The 22,464-nt window shown below is 33.2% G+C and overlaps 8 protein-coding genes across 8 annotated transcripts; 4 read left to right on the forward strand and 4 right to left on the reverse strand.

Moving 5' to 3' along the window:
- Nucleotides 1-3,766: 3,766 nt before the first annotated feature.
- Nucleotides 3,767-4,226, reverse strand: LOC129247407 (histone H2A). Its single transcript, XM_054886527.1, has one exon. The coding sequence runs from the start codon at nucleotides 4,172-4,174 to the stop codon at nucleotides 3,800-3,802; it is 375 nt and encodes a 124-aa protein (XP_054742502.1). The 5' UTR covers nucleotides 4,175-4,226; the 3' UTR covers nucleotides 3,767-3,799.
- Nucleotides 4,227-4,481: 255 nt separating this feature from the next.
- LOC129248279 (histone H2B) lies at nucleotides 4,482-4,853 on the forward strand. The gene has a single exon (XM_054887765.1). The coding sequence runs from the start codon at nucleotides 4,482-4,484 to the stop codon at nucleotides 4,851-4,853; it is 372 nt and encodes a 123-aa protein (XP_054743740.1).
- A 4,566-nt stretch (nucleotides 4,854-9,419) lies between these two features.
- On the reverse strand, nucleotides 9,420-9,875 carry LOC129247424 (histone H2A). The gene has a single exon (XM_054886551.1). It carries the CDS (start codon nucleotides 9,825-9,827, stop codon nucleotides 9,453-9,455), a length of 375 nt encoding a protein of 124 aa, XP_054742526.1. The 5' UTR covers nucleotides 9,828-9,875; the 3' UTR covers nucleotides 9,420-9,452.
- A 259-nt stretch (nucleotides 9,876-10,134) lies between these two features.
- On the forward strand, nucleotides 10,135-10,506 carry LOC129248274 (histone H2B). The gene has a single exon (XM_054887760.1). The coding sequence runs from the start codon at nucleotides 10,135-10,137 to the stop codon at nucleotides 10,504-10,506; it is 372 nt and encodes a 123-aa protein (XP_054743735.1).
- Nucleotides 10,507-15,072: 4,566 nt separating this feature from the next.
- LOC129247421 (histone H2A) lies at nucleotides 15,073-15,528 on the reverse strand. The gene has a single exon (XM_054886548.1). It carries the CDS (start codon nucleotides 15,478-15,480, stop codon nucleotides 15,106-15,108), a length of 375 nt encoding a protein of 124 aa, XP_054742523.1. The 5' UTR covers nucleotides 15,481-15,528; the 3' UTR covers nucleotides 15,073-15,105.
- Nucleotides 15,529-15,787: 259 nt separating this feature from the next.
- LOC129248286 (histone H2B) lies at nucleotides 15,788-16,159 on the forward strand. The gene has a single exon (XM_054887773.1). The coding sequence runs from the start codon at nucleotides 15,788-15,790 to the stop codon at nucleotides 16,157-16,159; it is 372 nt and encodes a 123-aa protein (XP_054743748.1).
- A 4,566-nt stretch (nucleotides 16,160-20,725) lies between these two features.
- On the reverse strand, nucleotides 20,726-21,181 carry LOC129247417 (histone H2A). Its single transcript, XM_054886536.1, has one exon. It carries the CDS (start codon nucleotides 21,131-21,133, stop codon nucleotides 20,759-20,761), a length of 375 nt encoding a protein of 124 aa, XP_054742511.1. The 5' UTR covers nucleotides 21,134-21,181; the 3' UTR covers nucleotides 20,726-20,758.
- A 259-nt stretch (nucleotides 21,182-21,440) lies between these two features.
- LOC129248087 (histone H2B) lies at nucleotides 21,441-21,812 on the forward strand. Its single transcript, XM_054887522.1, has one exon. It carries the CDS (start codon nucleotides 21,441-21,443, stop codon nucleotides 21,810-21,812), a length of 372 nt encoding a protein of 123 aa, XP_054743497.1.
- Nucleotides 21,813-22,464: the final 652 nt, after the last annotated feature.

The following is a 22,464-nucleotide window of genomic DNA, read 5'->3' on the forward strand; positions in this document are numbered from 1 at the left end:
TTCCACTTGTAACAGCCGATTTCAAATAACGTTTAATGAATGGTGCCAATTTTTGGGCATCACATTTGTATGTCGCACTAATATATTTCTTAATCGCCAAGAGTGATGAACCGCCACGTTCCTTTAAATTCTTAATTGATGCGTCGACCATTTGTTGTGTTGGTGGATGGGTAGGGGCAACCGACGGCTTTTTGGGTTTAGCTGCCTTAACCTTTTTGGCAACAACTTTCTTTTCAGCAATAGTAGCAGCAGTAGCTACTGGGGAGCTTACATTCACAACAACAACTGAATCAGACATCTTTATTTATATATTGTAGATTAAAACCTCAATTCAAATTCCACGTATGTATTATACACTTTATACACTTCACTCACTTTATGCACTGTATGCACTACATTAATAGAGCACTGGTAAATTAAGATAATTTCTGGAATCCAATATGTAGTTTAACTCCCTTCAAAATTTGAGAAGCAGAGTGAAAAGATGATAATCAAATTTTCACGTTCCAGTGCTATTTAGTGCTTCTATATGACAAACTTTAAGATTTATTTAATTCACTAAAATTCATTGAATTTACTAATTCAACAAATTTATATATAAAACGATAGTATGCATGAGTCACTTTCATATCAATATACTTAAATTGGAATAAAATCAATATTTTTCTTGTAACGAGTGTTTTAGTCGAAACTTTGTACTCAAAATATTAAATTTTCGCTAGTTTTAGTCGATTTTCTTAAAACTCCTTAATATAAATCAATTATAACTATTGAAAATATAAAATATATCAAATTATCAATCATCTAAACAGCTTATTTTATATATTACTTAAAATAATATCTTTGAAAAAATAAAATTAAATATCTCAATGGTATCACCAGAGCAATTCTCAGTGGCGTTAGTTGGATGCATGAAATAATCCAGTATTTTGATGAATATTGAAAACTTTAATTTTGGTTGAAATGAATGATGGTAATGAAATAATTAAATTTGACTAATGTGAATTATGTAAATTTTATTTTAATATAATACTTAATTTTTTGATATTAATTCAAATATTCACTGATCAATCAATATATATATATTATATATATACATATGTCTGCATACAAAATTTTTTATTTAATTAATTAAATATTATTGTTATTAATAAAAAAATGTAACTTTTTCTTTAAAAATTTGCAATATATGTCAAAGCAAGGTACAAAATTCCCATATGTACATACGTGTTTACATACAAGTATACTACTTGTATGCTTGGCGAAGGCAAAAGGCAAAGGTAGTAAGAGTATGATTGTATTCCAACGTTAAAGAAATAAATATAAATATAAAAATATAATTTTAACTACATATATATTTTTAAAAAGTTGTATTTATGTATGTAGCGAAAAAAAATTATTTAAAAATTAAATATATCAGGTTAGAGGCCTGGGTGTTAAAATACAGTCATAATCTATTTAACACGATCGCGGACACTAAAAATTTCTGGAAGCTGCAAAAATAGACAGGCAATTATTTTTGAAACTAGTTGCAATATCCTAAATCTGATTACACATATATTATAAGTGTAGTCAGAACATCGTATTTTAATGATGAAAGTATATGAAAGTACTTAATGAATCAAGTGGTCATTACTTTAAAATGTATATTAATTACAAAAACTTAAAGTTACATGAAATTAAATGAAAAAAACTTGGCTTTAAAATTTGAATGCTGTAGCATTCACGTCATTTTGCATCACTATAAAAATGACTGCTATAGCATTCACGTCCGCGAACGTGTTAATTGTATAATGAGTATGTATGTACATATGTACTCGTGCACATCAAATATAGAATCACATCAGAATTGTGCGTTTGTTTAAAATTTTAATTGTACAAAATTTTGAATCTTTGTTAAAAGAATATTGTGGTCCTGAAAAGGACCGTTTATGTTTTTCAAATATGTACCCAAGAAATTATTTAACCGCCGAAACCGTATAAAGTACGGCCTTGTCTCTTTAAAGCGTACACAACATCCATAGCTGTAACTGTTTTCCTTTTGGCATGTTCAGTATAGGTAACTGCATCACGGATAACATTCTCCAAAAATACTTTTAAAACACCACGAGTTTCTTCATATATCAAACCAGATATACGTTTTACACCACCACGACGAGCTAAACGTCGAATAGCTGGTTTAGTGATACCTTGGATGTTATCACGTAAAACTTTGCGATGACGTTTGGCGCCACCTTTTCCCAAACCTTTACCACCTTTGCCGCGACCAGTCATTTTTTAGTATTTACTATTTGCACAAGTAAGAATTTAACACTTTAACACTGTAACACTTCACCACCAATGAAATAACAGTAGCGAGAGCACATCTATTTATACCAAAATCTCACAACTGCTATACACAAGACAAAAGGTACGCCATACATCTATCTCGCTTCAACACACATACCTCATAATACATGGACTTGTGAAACATATTAGTTGGAATTGCTACTTAGGTTGTGAACGTCATACAATTTGTTATAGGTACAGTGTACAGTGTACAGTGTTCTATAGTGTTCAAATCATTGTGACAAATAATAAAAAAAAGTGAGTAGTGAAAAATGGCTCGTACAAAGCAAACAGCCCGAAAATCGACTGGTGGAAAAGCACCACGTAAACAATTGGCGACAAAAGCAGCACGCAAAAGTGCACCAGCAACTGGTGGAGTTAAAAAGCCACATCGTTATCGTCCAGGTACAGTGGCGTTGCGTGAAATTCGTCGCTATCAAAAGAGTACCGAATTATTGATACGCAAATTGCCATTCCAGCGCTTGGTTCGTGAAATAGCGCAAGATTTCAAAACAGATCTACGTTTCCAAAGTTCTGCTGTTATGGCTCTACAAGAAGCAAGTGAAGCATACTTGGTTGGTCTTTTTGAAGATACCAATTTGTGTGCCATCCATGCTAAGCGTGTTACAATTATGCCAAAAGATATTCAATTGGCCAGACGTATTCGTGGTGAACGTGCTTAAATCAATAGGAAAACTTGTGAAAAAACGGTCCTTTTCAGGACCACAATTTGTTAAACGAAAAAGATCAAAAATTTTATTGAAATATTTATGCATATACATACATACCTATATGTGTAGATATTTTTGTGTTTTCGTAAATGTATGTAGTACATGTACAGTTCTTTATCTACTCCACATCGTTTATACTCGTGTGCTTTTAAGTATAGTCGGCATGCATGTATACACGTTTATGTATGTATATGCGCACATAACCAGTTAATAAGCAGCAAAGCAGCAATTTTGGCGCAATTCGGTAATATGTATAAAAATATAATACACATAATGGGATGCCACGTTCTTTATTAAGAATATTAAATGAATAAGAAAACTATTTTAAAAAATGGTCCTTTTCAGGACCACAATTTGTTAAACGAAAAAGATCAACAATGTTATTGGAATATTTATGCGTATACATATATGTGTAGATATTTTTGTGTTTTCGTTAATGTACGTAGTACACACATACAAACATACATATACATTTCTTTGTCTACTCCACATCATTTATACACGAGCGTTTTTTAGTACAGCCTGTAGGCATGTATACACATGTATGAATGAATATGTATACATAACCAGTTTATATGCCGCAGTTTTGGCGCAAATATACATGCGTCTAAGTGTATGAAAAAATAACACATTTATTAGGAAAATTATTTAAATCTCTTTGTAAATGTATTTTGTCGTCCTGAAAAGGACGGTTTGTTTGCGTCGGTATTTATAATTATAATTCGCCTATATTTTTCACTTTATGCTTTCTTTTCGGTCTTCTTTGGCAAAAGTACAGCTTGAATATTAGGCAAAACACCACCTTGAGCAATAGTTACACCAGACAACAATTTATTCAATTCTTCATCGTTGCGGATGGCCAATTGTAAATGACGTGGGATGATTCTTGTCTTTTTGTTATCACGAGCAGCATTACCAGCCAATTCAAGAACTTCAGCTGCTAAATATTCCATAACTGCAGCTAGATAAACTGGAGCACCGGCACCAACACGCTCAGCATAATTGCCTTTGCGCAACAAACGATGAATACGACCAACTGGAAATTGAAGACCAGCACGATTTGAACGGGACTTTGCCTTTCCCTTAACTTTACCACCTTTACCACGGCCTGACATTTTAACTGCTATAGATTGTTCACTTCACTACACGACAAAGCACTCTACTGTATTATACTCAATGTATAAGCACACTATTCACTGATACACAAAATGTGCGCTGCTTATATACTTTTTCGCTATGCTGAGCACCAACCCCTGTACTGTGCTGTTGAGCATCGTGCGTATACTACTACTTCGTATTGTCTCACCGAAGAGTTGGTCGGCAAATGTACACTTAAGCTTGCACCAGACACATGGTATGTATAATAAGTGACAAATAGTGCGAGTGAAAATAAAATATCATCAACGTTGTGAAGAAATTAAAATGCCGCCAAAAACTAGTGGAAAAGCAGCAAAGAAAGCCGGTAAGGCTCAAAAGAATATTACTAAAAATGATAAGAAAAAGAAGCGTAAGAGGAAGGAAAGTTATGCCATCTACATCTATAAAGTGTTGAAACAAGTACATCCTGATACCGGTATTTCATCCAAGGCCATGAGCATTATGAATAGTTTTGTGAATGACATCTTTGAGCGCATTGCTGCGGAAGCGTCGCGTTTAGCTCACTATAACAAACGTTCAACCATCACCAGTCGCGAAATTCAAACTGCTGTACGTTTACTTTTGCCCGGTGAATTGGCCAAACATGCCGTCAGTGAAGGTACCAAAGCTGTTACCAAATATACCAGTTCCAAATAATTTTTCCAACTGAACTAATGGTATATAAATATATTAACAAAACAAGGCCCTTTTCAGGGCCATAAAATATAAATTAACAAAGAGGATAAAAAACTGTTGATTAATATCTCTGCATATTGGCACATTGAAATTAATTTAAAAATTCCTTAATATTGAAGAATATATTCATATGGTTTCATTAGTCTATTAATTAAATATGATTTTGTTGAACTACTTGGTTTTTATTTTTTTAATGTTTTCTACACACTGTAGGGAATAAATTCACTTTTGATCTTTTTGTTAAGAGATTTTGTAGCCCTGAAAAGGGCTTATTATTAATTTACCATGAAGGTTCCGTTTATAACTCACTTACAAACACCGTAAATTATTTACTTTTTACCTGCTGCTGTAGGTTTTTTTGCGGCTGGCTTTTTATTCGATGCAGACTTCTTGGATTTAGCAGCAGTTGCTTTTGCTTTAGCTGCTTTTGGCTTAGCAGTTGCAGATTTGGCTTTAGTTGGTTTCACTTTTAATGCACCACCCTTTTTTGCATCTTTCGCCGTAGCCTTTTCAGTTTTCTTCTTTTCAGCTGTTTTCTTACTGGCAACAGATTTTTTTACCTTTTTCTCACCACTTGCCGCCTTTTTGACTTTACTCAATGATTTTTTCTTTGATGCACCACTATCTGCTGCCTTCTTTTTAGCCTTCTTCTCTGCTGATTTTACGGCTTTTGATTTCAATTTTCCCTCGCTTGATTTACTGGCTGCAACTGATAGTTTGAATGAACCGGACGCACCTTTTCCTTTGGTTTGAATTAGTTTTCCACTTGTAACAGCCGATTTCAAATAACGTTTAATGAATGGTGCCAATTTTTGGGCATCACATTTGTATGTCGCACTAATATATTTCTTAATCGCCAAGAGTGATGAACCGCCACGTTCCTTTAAATTCTTAATTGATGCGTCGACCATTTGTTGTGTTGGTGGATGGGTAGGGGCAACCGACGGCTTTTTGGGTTTAGCTGCCTTAACCTTTTTGGCAACAACTTTCTTTTCAGCAATAGTAGCAGCAGTAGCTACTGGGGAGCTTACATTCACAACAACAACTGAATCAGACATCTTTATTTATATATTGTAGATTAAAACCTCAATTCAAATTCCACGTATGTATTATACACTTTATACACTTCACTCACTTTATGCACTGTATGCACTACATTAATAGAGCACTGGTAAATTAAGATAATTTCTGGAATCCAATATGTAGTTTAACTCCCTTCAAAATTTGAGAAGCAGAGTGAAAAGATGATAATCAAATTTTCACGTTCCAGTGCTATTTAGTGCTTCTATATGACAAACTTTAAGATTTATTTAATTCACTAAAATTCATTGAATTTACTAATTCAACAAATTTATATATAAAACGATAGTATGCATGAGTCACTTTCATATCAATATACTTAAATTGGAATAAAATCAATATTTTTCTTGTAACGAGTGTTTTAGTCGAAACTTTGTACTCAAAATATTAAATTTTCGCTAGTTTTAGTCGATTTTCTTAAAACTCCTTAATATAAATCAATTATAACTATTGAAAATATAAAATATATCAAATTATCAATCATCTAAACAGGTTATTTTATATATTACTTAAAATAATATGTTTGAAAAAATAAAATTAAATATCTCAATGGTATCACCAGAGCAATTCTCAGTGGCGTTAGTTGGATGCATGAAATAATCCAGTATTTTGATGAATATTGAAAACTTTAATTTTGGTTGAAATGAATGATGGTAATGAAATAATTAAATTTGACTAATGTGAATTATGTAAATTTTATTTTAATATAATACTTAATTTTTTGATATTAATTCAAATATTCACTGATCAATCAATATATATATATTATATATATACATATGTCTGCATACAAAATTTTTTATTTAATTAATTAAATATTATTGTTATTAATAAAAAAATGTAACTTTTTCTTTAAAAATTTGCAATATATGTCAAAGCAAGGTACAAAATTCCCATATGTACATACGTGTTTACATACAAGTATACTACTTGTATGCTTGGCGAAGGCAAAAGGCAAAGGTAGTAAGAGTATGATTGTATTCCAACGTTAAAGAAATAAATATAAATATAAAAATATAATTTTAACTACATATATATTTTTAAAAAGTTGTATTTATGTATGTAGCGAAAAAAAATTATTTAAAAATTAAATATATCAGGTTAGAGGCCTGGGTGTTAAAATACAGTCATAATCTATTTAACACGATCGCGGACACTAAAAATTTCTGGAAGCTGCAAAAATAGACAGGCAATTATTTTTGAAACTAGTTGCAATATCCTAAATCTGATTACACATATATTATAAGTGTAGTCAGAACATCGTATTTTAATGATGAAAGTATATGAAAGTACTTAATGAATCAAGTGGTCATTACTTTAAAATGTATATTAATTACAAAAACTTAAAGTTACATGAAATTAAATGAAAAAAACTTGGCTTTAAAATTTGAATGCTGTAGCATTCACGTCATTTTGCATCACTATAAAAATGACTGCTATAGCATTCACGTCCGCGAACGTGTTAATTGTATAATGAGTATGTATGTACATATGTACTCGTGCACATCAAATATAGAATCACATCAGAATTGTGCGTTTGTTTAAAATTTTAATTGTACAAAATTTTGAATCTTTGTTAAAAGAATATTGTGGTCCTGAAAAGGACCGTTTATGTTTTTCAAATATGTACCCAAGAAATTATTTAACCGCCGAAACCGTATAAAGTACGGCCTTGTCTCTTTAAAGCGTACACAACATCCATAGCTGTAACTGTTTTCCTTTTGGCATGTTCAGTATAGGTAACTGCATCACGGATAACATTCTCCAAAAATACTTTTAAAACACCACGAGTTTCTTCATATATCAAACCAGATATACGTTTTACACCACCACGACGAGCTAAACGTCGAATAGCTGGTTTAGTGATACCTTGGATGTTATCACGTAAAACTTTGCGATGACGTTTGGCGCCACCTTTTCCCAAACCTTTACCACCTTTGCCGCGACCAGTCATTTTTTAGTATTTACTATTTGCACAAGTAAGAATTTAACACTTTAACACTGTAACACTTCACCACCAATGAAATAACAGAAGCGAGAGCACATCTATTTATACCAAAATCTCACAACTGCTATACACAAGACAAAAGGTACGCCATACATCTATCTCGCTTCAACACACATACCTACATAATACATGGACTTGTGAAACATATTAGTTGGAATTGCTACTTAGGTTGTGAACGTCATACAATTTGTTATAGGTACAGTGTACAGTGTACAGTGTTCTATAGTGTTCAAATCAGTGTGACAAATAATAAAAAAAAGTGAGTAGTGAAAAATGGCTCGTACAAAGCAAACAGCCCGAAAATCGACTGGTGGAAAAGCACCACGTAAACAATTGGCGACAAAAGCAGCACGCAAAAGTGCACCAGCAACTGGTGGAGTTAAAAAGCCACATCGTTATCGTCCAGGTACAGTGGCGTTGCGTGAAATTCGTCGCTATCAAAAGAGTACCGAATTATTGATACGCAAATTGCCATTCCAGCGCTTGGTTCGTGAAATAGCGCAAGATTTCAAAACAGATCTACGTTTCCAAAGTTCTGCTGTTATGGCTCTACAAGAAGCAAGTGAAGCATACTTGGTTGGTCTTTTTGAAGATACCAATTTGTGTGCCATCCATGCTAAGCGTGTTACAATTATGCCAAAAGATATTCAATTGGCCAGACGTATTCGTGGTGAACGTGCTTAAATCAATAGGAAAACTTGTGAAAAAACGGTCCTTTTCAGGACCACAATTTGTTAAACGAAAAAGATCAAAAATTTTATTGAAATATTTATGCATATACATACATACCTATATGTGTAGATATTTTTGTGTTTTCGTAAATGTATGTAGTACATGTACAGTTCTTTATCTACTCCACATCGTTTATACTCGTGTGCTTTTAAGTATAGTCGGCATGCATGTATACACGTTTATGTATGTATATGCGCACATAACCAGTTAATAAGCAGCAAAGCAGCAATTTTGGCGCAATTCGGTAATATGTATAAAAATATAATACACATAATGGGATGCCACGTTCTTTATTAAGAATATTAAATGAATAAGAAAACTATTTTAAAAAATGGTCCTTTTCAGGACCACAATTTGTTAAACGAAAAAGATCAACAATGTTATTGGAATATTTATGCGTATACATATATGTGTAGATATTTTTGTGTTTTCGTTAATGTACGTAGTACACACATACAAACATACATATACATTTCTTTGTCTACTCCACATCATTTATACACGAGCGTTTTTTAGTACAGCCTGTAGGCATGTATACACATGTATGAATGAATATGTATACATAACCAGTTTATATGCCGCAGTTTTGGCGCAAATATACATGCGTCTAAGTGTATGAAAAAATAACACATTTATTAGGAAAATTATTTAAATCTCTTTGTAAATGTATTTTGTCGTCCTGAAAAGGACGGTTTGTTTGCGTCGGTATTTATAATTATAATTCGCCTATATTTTTCACTTTATGCTTTCTTTTCGGTCTTCTTTGGCAAAAGTACAGCTTGAATATTAGGCAAAACACCACCTTGAGCAATAGTTACACCAGACAACAATTTATTCAATTCTTCATCGTTGCGGATGGCCAATTGTAAATGACGTGGGATGATTCTTGTCTTTTTGTTATCACGAGCAGCATTACCAGCCAATTCAAGAACTTCAGCTGCTAAATATTCCATAACTGCAGCTAGATAAACTGGAGCACCGGCACCAACACGCTCAGCATAATTGCCTTTGCGCAACAAACGATGAATACGACCAACTGGAAATTGAAGACCAGCACGATTTGAACGGGACTTTGCCTTTCCCTTAACTTTACCACCTTTACCACGGCCTGACATTTTAACTGCTATAGATTGTTCACTTCACTACACGACAAAGCACTCTACTGTATTATACTCAATGTATAAGCACACTATTCACTGATACACAAAATGTGCGCTGCTTATATACTTTTTCGCTATGCTGAGCACCAACCCCTGTACTGTGCTGTTGAGCATCGTGCGTATACTACTACTTCGTATTGTCTCACCGAAGAGTTGGTCGGCAAATGTACACTTAAGCTTGCACCAGACACATGGTATGTATAATAAGTGACAAATAGTGCGAGTGAAAATAAAATATCATCAACGTTGTGAAGAAATTAAAATGCCGCCAAAAACTAGTGGAAAAGCAGCAAAGAAAGCCGGTAAGGCTCAAAAGAATATTACTAAAAATGATAAGAAAAAGAAGCGTAAGAGGAAGGAAAGTTATGCCATCTACATCTATAAAGTGTTGAAACAAGTACATCCTGATACCGGTATTTCATCCAAGGCCATGAGCATTATGAATAGTTTTGTGAATGACATCTTTGAGCGCATTGCTGCGGAAGCGTCGCGTTTAGCTCACTATAACAAACGTTCAACCATCACCAGTCGCGAAATTCAAACTGCTGTACGTTTACTTTTGCCCGGTGAATTGGCCAAACATGCCGTCAGTGAAGGTACCAAAGCTGTTACCAAATATACCAGTTCCAAATAATTTTTCCAACTGAACTAATGGTATATAAATATATTAACAAAACAAGGCCCTTTTCAGGGCCATAAAATATAAATTAACAAAGAGGATAAAAAACTGTTGATTAATATCTCTGCATATTGGCACATTGAAATTAATTTAAAAATTCCTTAATATTGAAGAATATATTCATATGGTTTCATTAGTCTATTAATTAAATATGATTTTGTTGAACTACTTGGTTTTTATTTTTTTAATGTTTTCTACACACTGTAGGGAATAAATTCACTTTTGATCTTTTTGTTAAGAGATTTTGTAGCCCTGAAAAGGGCTTATTATTAATTTACCATGAAGGTTCCGTTTATAACTCACTTACAAACACCGTAAATTATTTACTTTTTACCTGCTGCTGTAGGTTTTTTTGCGGCTGGCTTTTTATTCGATGCAGACTTCTTGGATTTAGCAGCAGTTGCTTTTGCTTTAGCTGCTTTTGGCTTAGCAGTTGCAGATTTGGCTTTAGTTGGTTTCACTTTTAATGCACCACCCTTTTTTGCATCTTTCGCCGTAGCCTTTTCAGTTTTCTTCTTTTCAGCTGTTTTCTTACTGGCAACAGATTTTTTTACCTTTTTCTCACCACTTGCCGCCTTTTTGACTTTACTCAATGATTTTTTCTTTGATGCACCACTATCTGCTGCCTTCTTTTTAGCCTTCTTCTCTGCTGATTTTACGGCTTTTGATTTCAATTTTCCCTCGCTTGATTTACTGGCTGCAACTGATAGTTTGAATGAACCGGACGCACCTTTTCCTTTGGTTTGAATTAGTTTTCCACTTGTAACAGCCGATTTCAAATAACGTTTAATGAATGGTGCCAATTTTTGGGCATCACATTTGTATGTCGCACTAATATATTTCTTAATCGCCAAGAGTGATGAACCGCCACGTTCCTTTAAATTCTTAATTGATGCGTCGACCATTTGTTGTGTTGGTGGATGGGTAGGGGCAACCGACGGCTTTTTGGGTTTAGCTGCCTTAACCTTTTTGGCAACAACTTTCTTTTCAGCAATAGTAGCAGCAGTAGCTACTGGGGAGCTTACATTCACAACAACAACTGAATCAGACATCTTTATTTATATATTGTAGATTAAAACCTCAATTCAAATTCCACGTATGTATTATACACTTTATACACTTCACTCACTTTATGCACTGTATGCACTACATTAATAGAGCACTGGTAAATTAAGATAATTTCTGGAATCCAATATGTAGTTTAACTCCCTTCAAAATTTGAGAAGCAGAGTGAAAAGATGATAATCAAATTTTCACGTTCCAGTGCTATTTAGTGCTTCTATATGACAAACTTTAAGATTTATTTAATTCACTAAAATTCATTGAATTTACTAATTCAACAAATTTATATATAAAACGATAGTATGCATGAGTCACTTTCATATCAATATACTTAAATTGGAATAAAATCAATATTTTTCTTGTAACGAGTGTTTTAGTCGAAACTTTGTACTCAAAATATTAAATTTTCGCTAGTTTTAGTCGATTTTCTTAAAACTCCTTAATATAAATCAATTATAACTATTGAAAATATAAAATATATCAAATTATCAATCATCTAAACAGGTTATTTTATATATTACTTAAAATAATATGTTTGAAAAAATAAAATTAAATATCTCAATGGTATCACCAGAGCAATTCTCAGTGGCGTTAGTTGGATGCATGAAATAATCCAGTATTTTGATGAATATTGAAAACTTTAATTTTGGTTGAAATGAATGATGGTAATGAAATAATTAAATTTGACTAATGTGAATTATGTAAATTTTATTTTAATATAATACTTAATTTTTTGATATTAATTCAAATATTCACTGATCAATCAATATATATATATTATATATATACATATGTCTGCATACAAAATTTTTTATTTAATTAATTAAATATTATTGTTATTAATAAAAAAATGTAACTTTTTCTTTAAAAATTTGCAATATATGTCAAAGCAAGGTACAAAATTCCCATATGTACATACGTGTTTACATACAAGTATACTACTTGTATGCTTGGCGAAGGCAAAAGGCAAAGGTAGTAAGAGTATGATTGTATTCCAACGTTAAAGAAATAAATATAAATATAAAAATATAATTTTAACTACATATATATTTTTAAAAAGTTGTATTTATGTATGTAGCGAAAAAAAATTATTTAAAAATTAAATATATCAGGTTAGAGGCCTGGGTGTTAAAATACAGTCATAATCTATTTAACACGATCGCGGACACTAAAAATTTCTGGAAGCTGCAAAAATAGACAGGCAATTATTTTTGAAACTAGTTGCAATATCCTAAATCTGATTACACATATATTATAAGTGTAGTCAGAACATCGTATTTTAATGATGAAAGTATATGAAAGTACTTAATGAATCAAGTGGTCATTACTTTAAAATGTATATTAATTACAAAAACTTAAAGTTACATGAAATTAAATGAAAAAAACTTGGCTTTAAAATTTGAATGCTGTAGCATTCACGTCATTTTGCATCACTATAAAAATGACTGCTATAGCATTCACGTCCGCGAACGTGTTAATTGTATAATGAGTATGTATGTACATATGTACTCGTGCACATCAAATATAGAATCACATCAGAATTGTGCGTTTGTTTAAAATTTTAATTGTACAAAATTTTGAATCTTTGTTAAAAGAATATTGTGGTCCTGAAAAGGACCGTTTATGTTTTTCAAATATGTACCCAAGAAATTATTTAACCGCCGAAACCGTATAAAGTACGGCCTTGTCTCTTTAAAGCGTACACAACATCCATAGCTGTAACTGTTTTCCTTTTGGCATGTTCAGTATAGGTAACTGCATCACGGATAACATTCTCCAAAAATACTTTTAAAACACCACGAGTTTCTTCATATATCAAACCAGATATACGTTTTACACCACCACGACGAGCTAAACGTCGAATAGCTGGTTTAGTGATACCTTGGATGTTATCACGTAAAACTTTGCGATGACGTTTGGCGCCACCTTTTCCCAAACCTTTACCACCTTTGCCGCGACCAGTCATTTTTTAGTATTTACTATTTGCACAAGTAAGAATTTAACACTTTAACACTGTAACACTTCACCACCAATGAAATAACAGAAGCGAGAGCACATCTATTTATACCAAAATCTCACAACTGCTATACACAAGACAAAAGGTACGCCATACATCTATCTCGCTTCAACACACATACCTACATAATACATGGACTTGTGAAACATATTAGTTGGAATTGCTACTTAGGTTGTGAACGTCATACAATTTGTTATAGGTACAGTGTACAGTGTACAGTGTTCTATAGTGTTCAAATCAGTGTGACAAATAATAAAAAAAAGTGAGTAGTGAAAAATGGCTCGTACAAAGCAAACAGCCCGAAAATCGACTGGTGGAAAAGCACCACGTAAACAATTGGCGACAAAAGCAGCACGCAAAAGTGCACCAGCAACTGGTGGAGTTAAAAAGCCACATCGTTATCGTCCAGGTACAGTGGCGTTGCGTGAAATTCGTCGCTATCAAAAGAGTACCGAATTATTGATACGCAAATTGCCATTCCAGCGCTTGGTTCGTGAAATAGCGCAAGATTTCAAAACAGATCTACGTTTCCAAAGTTCTGCTGTTATGGCTCTACAAGAAGCAAGTGAAGCATACTTGGTTGGTCTTTTTGAAGATACCAATTTGTGTGCCATCCATGCTAAGCGTGTTACAATTATGCCAAAAGATATTCAATTGGCCAGACGTATTCGTGGTGAACGTGCTTAAATCAATAGGAAAACTTGTGAAAAAACGGTCCTTTTCAGGACCACAATTTGTTAAACGAAAAAGATCAAAAATTTTATTGAAATATTTATGCATATACATACATACCTATATGTGTAGATATTTTTGTGTTTTCGTAAATGTATGTAGTACATGTACAGTTCTTTATCTACTCCACATCGTTTATACTCGTGTGCTTTTAAGTATAGTCGGCATGCATGTATACACGTTTATGTATGTATATGCGCACATAACCAGTTAATAAGCAGCAAAGCAGCAATTTTGGCGCAATTCGGTAATATGTATAAAAATATAATACACATAATGGGATGCCACGTTCTTTATTAAGAATATTAAATGAATAAGAAAACTATTTTAAAAAATGGTCCTTTTCAGGACCACAATTTGTTAAACGAAAAAGATCAACAATGTTATTGGAATATTTATGCGTATACATATATGTGTAGATATTTTTGTGTTTTCGTTAATGTACGTAGTACACACATACAAACATACATATACATTTCTTTGTCTACTCCACATCATTTATACACGAGCGTTTTTTAGTACAGCCTGTAGGCATGTATACACATGTATGAATGAATATGTATACATAACCAGTTTATATGCCGCAGTTTTGGCGCAAATATACATGCGTCTAAGTGTATGAAAAAATAACACATTTATTAGGAAAATTATTTAAATCTCTTTGTAAATGTATTTTGTCGTCCTGAAAAGGACGGTTTGTTTGCGTCGGTATTTATAATTATAATTCGCCTATATTTTTCACTTTATGCTTTCTTTTCGGTCTTCTTTGGCAAAAGTACAGCTTGAATATTAGGCAAAACACCACCTTGAGCAATAGTTACACCAGACAACAATTTATTCAATTCTTCATCGTTGCGGATGGCCAATTGTAAATGACGTGGGATGATTCTTGTCTTTTTGTTATCACGAGCAGCATTACCAGCCAATTCAAGAACTTCAGCTGCTAAATATTCCATAACTGCAGCTAGATAAACTGGAGCACCGGCACCAACACGCTCAGCATAATTGCCTTTGCGCAACAAACGATGAATACGACCAACTGGAAATTGAAGACCAGCACGATTTGAACGGGACTTTGCCTTTCCCTTAACTTTACCACCTTTACCACGGCCTGACATTTTAACTGCTATAGATTGTTCACTTCACTACACGACAAAGCACTCTACTGTATTATACTCAATGTATAAGCACACTATTCACTGATACACAAAATGTGCGCTGCTTATATACTTTTTCGCTATGCTGAGCACCAACCCCTGTACTGTGCTGTTGAGCATCGTGCGTATACTACTACTTCGTATTGTCTCACCGAAGAGTTGGTCGGCAAATGTACACTTAAGCTTGCACCAGACACATGGTATGTATAATAAGTGACAAATAGTGCGAGTGAAAATAAAATATCATCAACGTTGTGAAGAAATTAAAATGCCGCCAAAAACTAGTGGAAAAGCAGCAAAGAAAGCCGGTAAGGCTCAAAAGAATATTACTAAAAATGATAAGAAAAAGAAGCGTAAGAGGAAGGAAAGTTATGCCATCTACATTTATAAAGTGTTGAAACAAGTACATCCCGATACTGGTATTTCATCCAAGGCCATGAGCATTATGAATAGTTTTGTGAATGACATCTTTGAGCGCATTGCTGCGGAAGCGTCGCGTTTAGCTCACTATAACAAACGTTCAACCATCACCAGTCGCGAAATTCAAACTGCTGTACGTTTACTTTTGCCCGGTGAATTGGCCAAACATGCCGTCAGTGAAGGTACCAAAGCTGTTACCAAATATACCAGTTCCAAATAATTTTTCCAACTGAACTAATGGTATATAAATATATTAACAAAACAAGGCCCTTTTCAGGGCCATAAAATATAAATTAACAAAGAGGATAAAAAACTGTTGATTAATATCTCTGCATATTGGCACATTGAAATTAATTTAAAAATTCCTTAATATTGAAGAATATATTCATATGGTTTCATTAGTCTATTAATTAAATATGATTTTGTTGAACTACTTGGTTTTTATTTTTTTAATGTTTTCTACACACTGTAGGGAATAAATTCACTTTTGATCTTTTTGTTAAGAGATTTTGTAGCCCTGAAAAGGGCTTATTATTAATTTACCATGAAGGTTCCGTTTATAACTCACTTACAAACACCGTAAATTATTTACTTTTTACCTGCTGCTGTAGGTTTTTTTGCGGCTGGCTTTTTATTCGATGCAGACTTCTTGGATTTAGCAGCAGTTGCTTTTGCTTTAGCTGCTTTTGGCTTAGCAGTTGCAGATTTGGCTTTAGTTGGTTTCACTTTTAATGCACCACCCTTTTTTGCATCTTTCGCCGTAGCCTTTTCAGTTTTCTTCTTTTCAGCTGTTTTCTTACTGGCAACAGCTTTTTTTACCTTTTTCTCACCACTTGCCGCCTTTTTGACTTTACTCAATGATTTTTTCTTTGATGCACCACTATCTGCTGCCTTCTTTTTAGCCTTCTTCTCTGCTGATTTTACGGCTTTTGATTTCAATTTTCCCTCGCTTGATTTACTGGCTGCAACTGATAGTTTGAATGAACCGGACGCACCTTTTCCTTTGGTTTGAATTAGTTTTCCACTTGTAACAGCCGATTTCAAATAACGTTTAATGAATGGTGCCAATTTTTGGGCATCACATTTGTATGTCGCACTAATATATTTCTTAATCGCCAAGAGTGATGAACCGCCACGTTCCTTTAAATTCTTAATTGATGCGTCGACCATTTGTTGTGTTGGTGGATGGGTAGGGGCAACCGACGGCTTTTTGGGTTTAGCTGCCTTAACCTTTTTGGCAACAACTTTCTTTTCAGCAATAGTAGCAGCAGTAGCTACTGGGGAGCTTACATTCACAACAACAACTGAATCAGACATCTTTATTTATATATTGTAGATTAAAACCTCAATTCAAATTCCACGTATGTATTATACACTTTATACACTTCACTCACTTTATGCACTGTATGCACTACATTAATAGAGCACTGGTAAATTAAGATAATTTCTGGAATCCAATATGTAGTTTAACTCCCTTCAAAATTTGAGAAGCAGAGCGAAAAGATGATAATCAAATTTTCACGTTCCAGTGCTATTTAGTGCTTCTATATGACAAACTTTAAGATTTATTTAATTCACTAAAATTCATTGAATTTACTAATTCAACAAATTTATATATAAAACGATAGTATGCATGAGTCACTTTCATATCAATATACTTAAATTGGAATAAAATCAATATTTTTCTTGTAACGAGTGTTTTAGTCGAAACTTTGTACTCAAAATATTAAATTTTCGCTAGTTTTAGTCGATTTTCTTAAAACTCCTTAATATAAATCAATTATAACTATTGAAAATATAAAATATATCAAATTATCAATCATCTAAACAGGTTATTTTATATATTACTTAAAATAATATGTTTGAAAAAATAAAATTAAATATCTCAATGGTATCACCAGAGCAATTCTCAGTGGCGTTAGTTGGATGCATGAAATAATCCAGTATTTTGATGAATATTGAAAACTTTAATTTTGGTTGAAATGAATGATGGTAATGAAATAATTAAATTTGACTAATGTGAATTATGTAAATTTTATTTTAATATAATACTTAATTTTTTGATATTAATTCAAATATTCACTGATCAATCAATATATATATATTATATATATACATATGTCTGCATACAAAATTTTTTATTTAATTAATTAAATATTATTGTTATTAATAAAAAAATGTAACTTTTTCTTTAAAAATTTGCAATATATGTCAAAGCAAGGTACAAAATTCCCATATGTACATACGTGTTTACATACAAGTATACTACTTGTATGCTTGGCGAAGGCAAAAGGCAAAGGTAGTAAGAGTATGATTGTATTCCAACGTTAAAGAAATAAATATAAATATAAAAATATAATTTTAACTACATATATATTTTTAAAAAGTTGTATTTATGTATGTAGCGAAAAAAAATTATTTAAAAATTAAATATATCAGGTTAGAGGCCTGGGTGTTAAAATACAGTCATAATCTATTTAACACGATCGCGGACACTAAAAATTTCTGGAAGCTGCAAAAATAGACAGGCAATTATTTTTGAAACTAGTTGCAATATCCTAAATCTGATTACACATATATTATAAGTGTAGTCAGAACATCGTATTTTAATGATGAAAGTATATGAAAGTACTTAATGAATCAAGTGGTCATTACTTTAAAATGTATATTAATTACAAAAACTTAAAGTTACATGAAATTAAATGAAAAAAACTTGGCTTTAAAATTTGAATGCTGTAGCATTCACGTCATTTTGCATCACTATAAAAATGACTGCTATAGCATTCACGTCCGCGAACGTGTTAATTGTATAATGAGTATGTATGTACATATGTACTCGTGCACATCAAATATAGAATCACATCAGAATTGTGCGTTTGTTTAAAATTTTAATTGTACAAAATTTTGAATCTTTGTTAAAAGAATATTGTGGTCCTGAAAAGGACCGTTTATGTTTTTCAAATATGTACCCAAGAAATTATTTAACCGCCGAAACCGTATAAAGTACGGCCTTGTCTCTTTAAAGCGTACACAACATCCATAGCTGTAACTGTTTTCCTTTTGGCATGTTCAGTATAGGTAACTGCATCACGGATAACATTCTCCAAAAATACTTTTAAAACACCACGAGTTTCTTCATATATCAAACCAGATATACGTTTTACACCACCACGACGAGCTAAACGTCGAATAGCTGGTTTAGTGATACCTTGGATGTTATCACGTAAAACTTTGCGATGACGTTTGGCGCCACCTTTTCCCAAACCTTTACCACCTTTGCCGCGACCAGTCATTTTTTAGTATTTACTATTTGCACAAGTAAGAATTTAACACTTTAACACTGTAACACTTCACCACCAATGAAATAACAGAAGCGAGAGCACATCTATTTATACCAAAATCTCACAACTGCTATACACAAGACAAAAGGTACGCCATACATCTATCTCGCTTCAACACACATACCTACATAATACATGGACTTGTGAAACATATTAGTTGGAATTGCTACTTAGGTTGTGAACGTCATACAATTTGTTATAGGTACAGTGTACAGTGTACAGTGTTCTATAGTGTTCAAATCAGTGTGACAAATAATAAAAAAAAGTGAGTAGTGAAAAATGGCTCGTACAAAGCAAACAGCCCGAAAATCGACTGGTGGAAAAGCACCACGTAAACAATTGGCGACAAAAGCAGCACGCAAAAGTGCACCAGCAACTGGTGGAGTTAAAAAGCCACATCGTTATCGTCCAGGTACAGTGGCGTTGCGTGAAATTCGTCGCTATCAAAAGAGTACCGAATTATTGATACGCAAATTGCCATTCCAGCGCTTGGTTCGTGAAATAGCGCAAGATTTCAAAACAGATCTACGTTTCCAAAGTTCTGCTGTTATGGCTCTACAAGAAGCAAGTGAAGCATACTTGGTTGGTCTTTTTGAAGATACCAATTTGTGTGCCATCCATGCTAAGCGTGTTACAATTATGCCAAAAGATATTCAATTGGCCAGACGTATTCGTGGTGAACGTGCTTAAATCAATAGGAAAACTTGTGAAAAAACGGTCCTTTTCAGGACCACAATTTGTTAAACGAAAAAGATCAAAAATTTTATTGAAATATTTATGCATATACATACATACCTATATGTGTAGATATTTTTGTGTTTTCGTAAATGTATGTAGTACATGTACAGTTCTTTATCTACTCCACATCGTTTATACTCGTGTGCTTTTAAGTATAGTCGGCATGCATGTATACACGTTTATGTATGTATATGCGCACATAACCAGTTAATAAGCAGCAAAGCAGCAATTTTGGCGCAATTCGGTAATATGTATAAAAATATAATACACATAATGGGATGCCACGTTCTTTATTAAGAATATTAAATGAATAAGAAAACTATTTTAAAAAATGGTCCTTTTCAGGACCACAATTTGTTAAACGAAAAAGATCAACAATGTTATTGGAATATTTATGCGTATACATATATGTGTAGATATTTTTGTGTTTTCGTTAATGTACGTAGTACACACATACAAACATACATATACATTTCTTTGTCTACTCCACATCATTTATACACGAGCGTTTTTTAGTACAGCCTGTAGGCATGTATACACATGTATGAATGAATATGTATACATAACCAGTTTATATGCCGCAGTTTTGGCGCAAATATACATGCGTCTAAGTGTATGAAAAAATAACACATTTATTAGGAAAATTATTTAAATCTCTTTGTAAATGTATTTTGTCGTCCTGAAAAGGACGGTTTGTTTGCGTCGGTATTTATAATTATAATTCGCCTATATTTTTCACTTTATGCTTTCTTTTCGGTCTTCTTTGGCAAAAGTACAGCTTGAATATTAGGCAAAACACCACCTTGAGCAATAGTTACACCAGACAACAATTTATTCAATTCTTCATCGTTGCGGATGGCCAATTGTAAATGACGTGGGATGATTCTTGTCTTTTTGTTATCACGAGCAGCATTACCAGCCAATTCAAGAACTTCAGCTGCTAAATATTCCATAACTGCAGCTAGATAAACTGGAGCACCGGCACCAACACGCTCAGCATAATTGCCTTTGCGCAACAAACGATGAATACGACCAACTGGAAATTGAAGACCAGCACGATTTGAACGGGACTTTGCCTTTCCCTTAACTTTACCACCTTTACCACGGCCTGACATTTTAACTGCTATAGATTGTTCACTTCACTACACGACAAAGCACTCTACTGTATTATACTCAATGTATAAGCACACTATTCACTGATACACAAAATGTGCGCTGCTTATATACTTTTTCGCTATGCTGAGCACCAACCCCTGTACTGTGCTGTTGAGCATCGTGCGTATACTACTACTTCGTATTGTCTCACCGAAGAGTTGGTCGGCAAATGTACACTTAAGCTTGCACCAGACACATGGTATGTATAATAAGTGACAAATAGTGCGAGTGAAAATAAAATATCATCAACGTTGTGAAGAAATTAAAATGCCGCCAAAAACTAGTGGAAAAGCAGCAAAGAAAGCCGGTAAGGCTCAAAAGAATATTACTAAAAATGATAAGAAAAAGAAGCGTAAGAGGAAGGAAAGTTATGCCATCTACATCTATAAAGTGTTGAAACAAGTACATCCTGATACCGGTATTTCATCCAAGGCCATGAGCATTATGAATAGTTTTGTGAATGACATCTTTGAGCGCATTGCTGCGGAAGCGTCGCGTTTAGCTCACTATAACAAACGTTCAACCATCACCAGTCGCGAAATTCAAACTGCTGTACGTTTACTTTTGCCCGGTGAATTGGCCAAACATGCCGTCAGTGAAGGTACCAAAGCTGTTACCAAATATACCAGTTCCAAATAATTTTTCCAACTGAACTAATGGTATATAAATATATTAACAAAACAAGGCCCTTTTCAGGGCCATAAAATATAAATTAACAAAGAGGATAAAAAACTGTTGATTAATATCTCTGCATATTGGCACATTGAAATTAATTTAAAAATTCCTTAATATTGAAGAATATATTCATATGGTTTCATTAGTCTATTAATTAAATATGATTTTGTTGAACTACTTGGTTTTTATTTTTTTAATGTTTTCTACACACTGTAGGGAATAAATTCACTTTTGATCTTTTTGTTAAGAGATTTTGTAGCCCTGAAAAGGGCTTATTATTAATTTACCATGAAGGTTCCGTTTATAACTCACTTACAAACACCGTAAATTATTTACTTTTTACCTGCTGCTGTAGGTTTTTTTGCGGCTGGCTTTTTATTCGATGCAGACTTCTTGGATTTAGCAGCAGTTGCTTTTGCTTTAGCTGCTTTTGGCTTAGCAGTTGCAGATTTGGCTTTAGTTGGTTTCACTTTTAATGCACCACCCTTTTTTGCATCTTTCGCCGTAGCCTTTTCAGTTTTCTTCTTTTCAGCTGTTTTCTTACTGGCAACAGCTTTTTTTACCTTTTTCTCACCACTTGCCGCCTTTTTGACTTTACTCAATGATTTTTTCTTTG

This window comes from Anastrepha obliqua, chromosome 5 (genome assembly GCF_027943255.1).
Source record: "Anastrepha obliqua isolate idAnaObli1 chromosome 5, idAnaObli1_1.0, whole genome shotgun sequence".
NCBI classification, from domain to species: Eukaryota; Metazoa; Arthropoda; class Insecta; order Diptera; family Tephritidae; genus Anastrepha; species Anastrepha obliqua.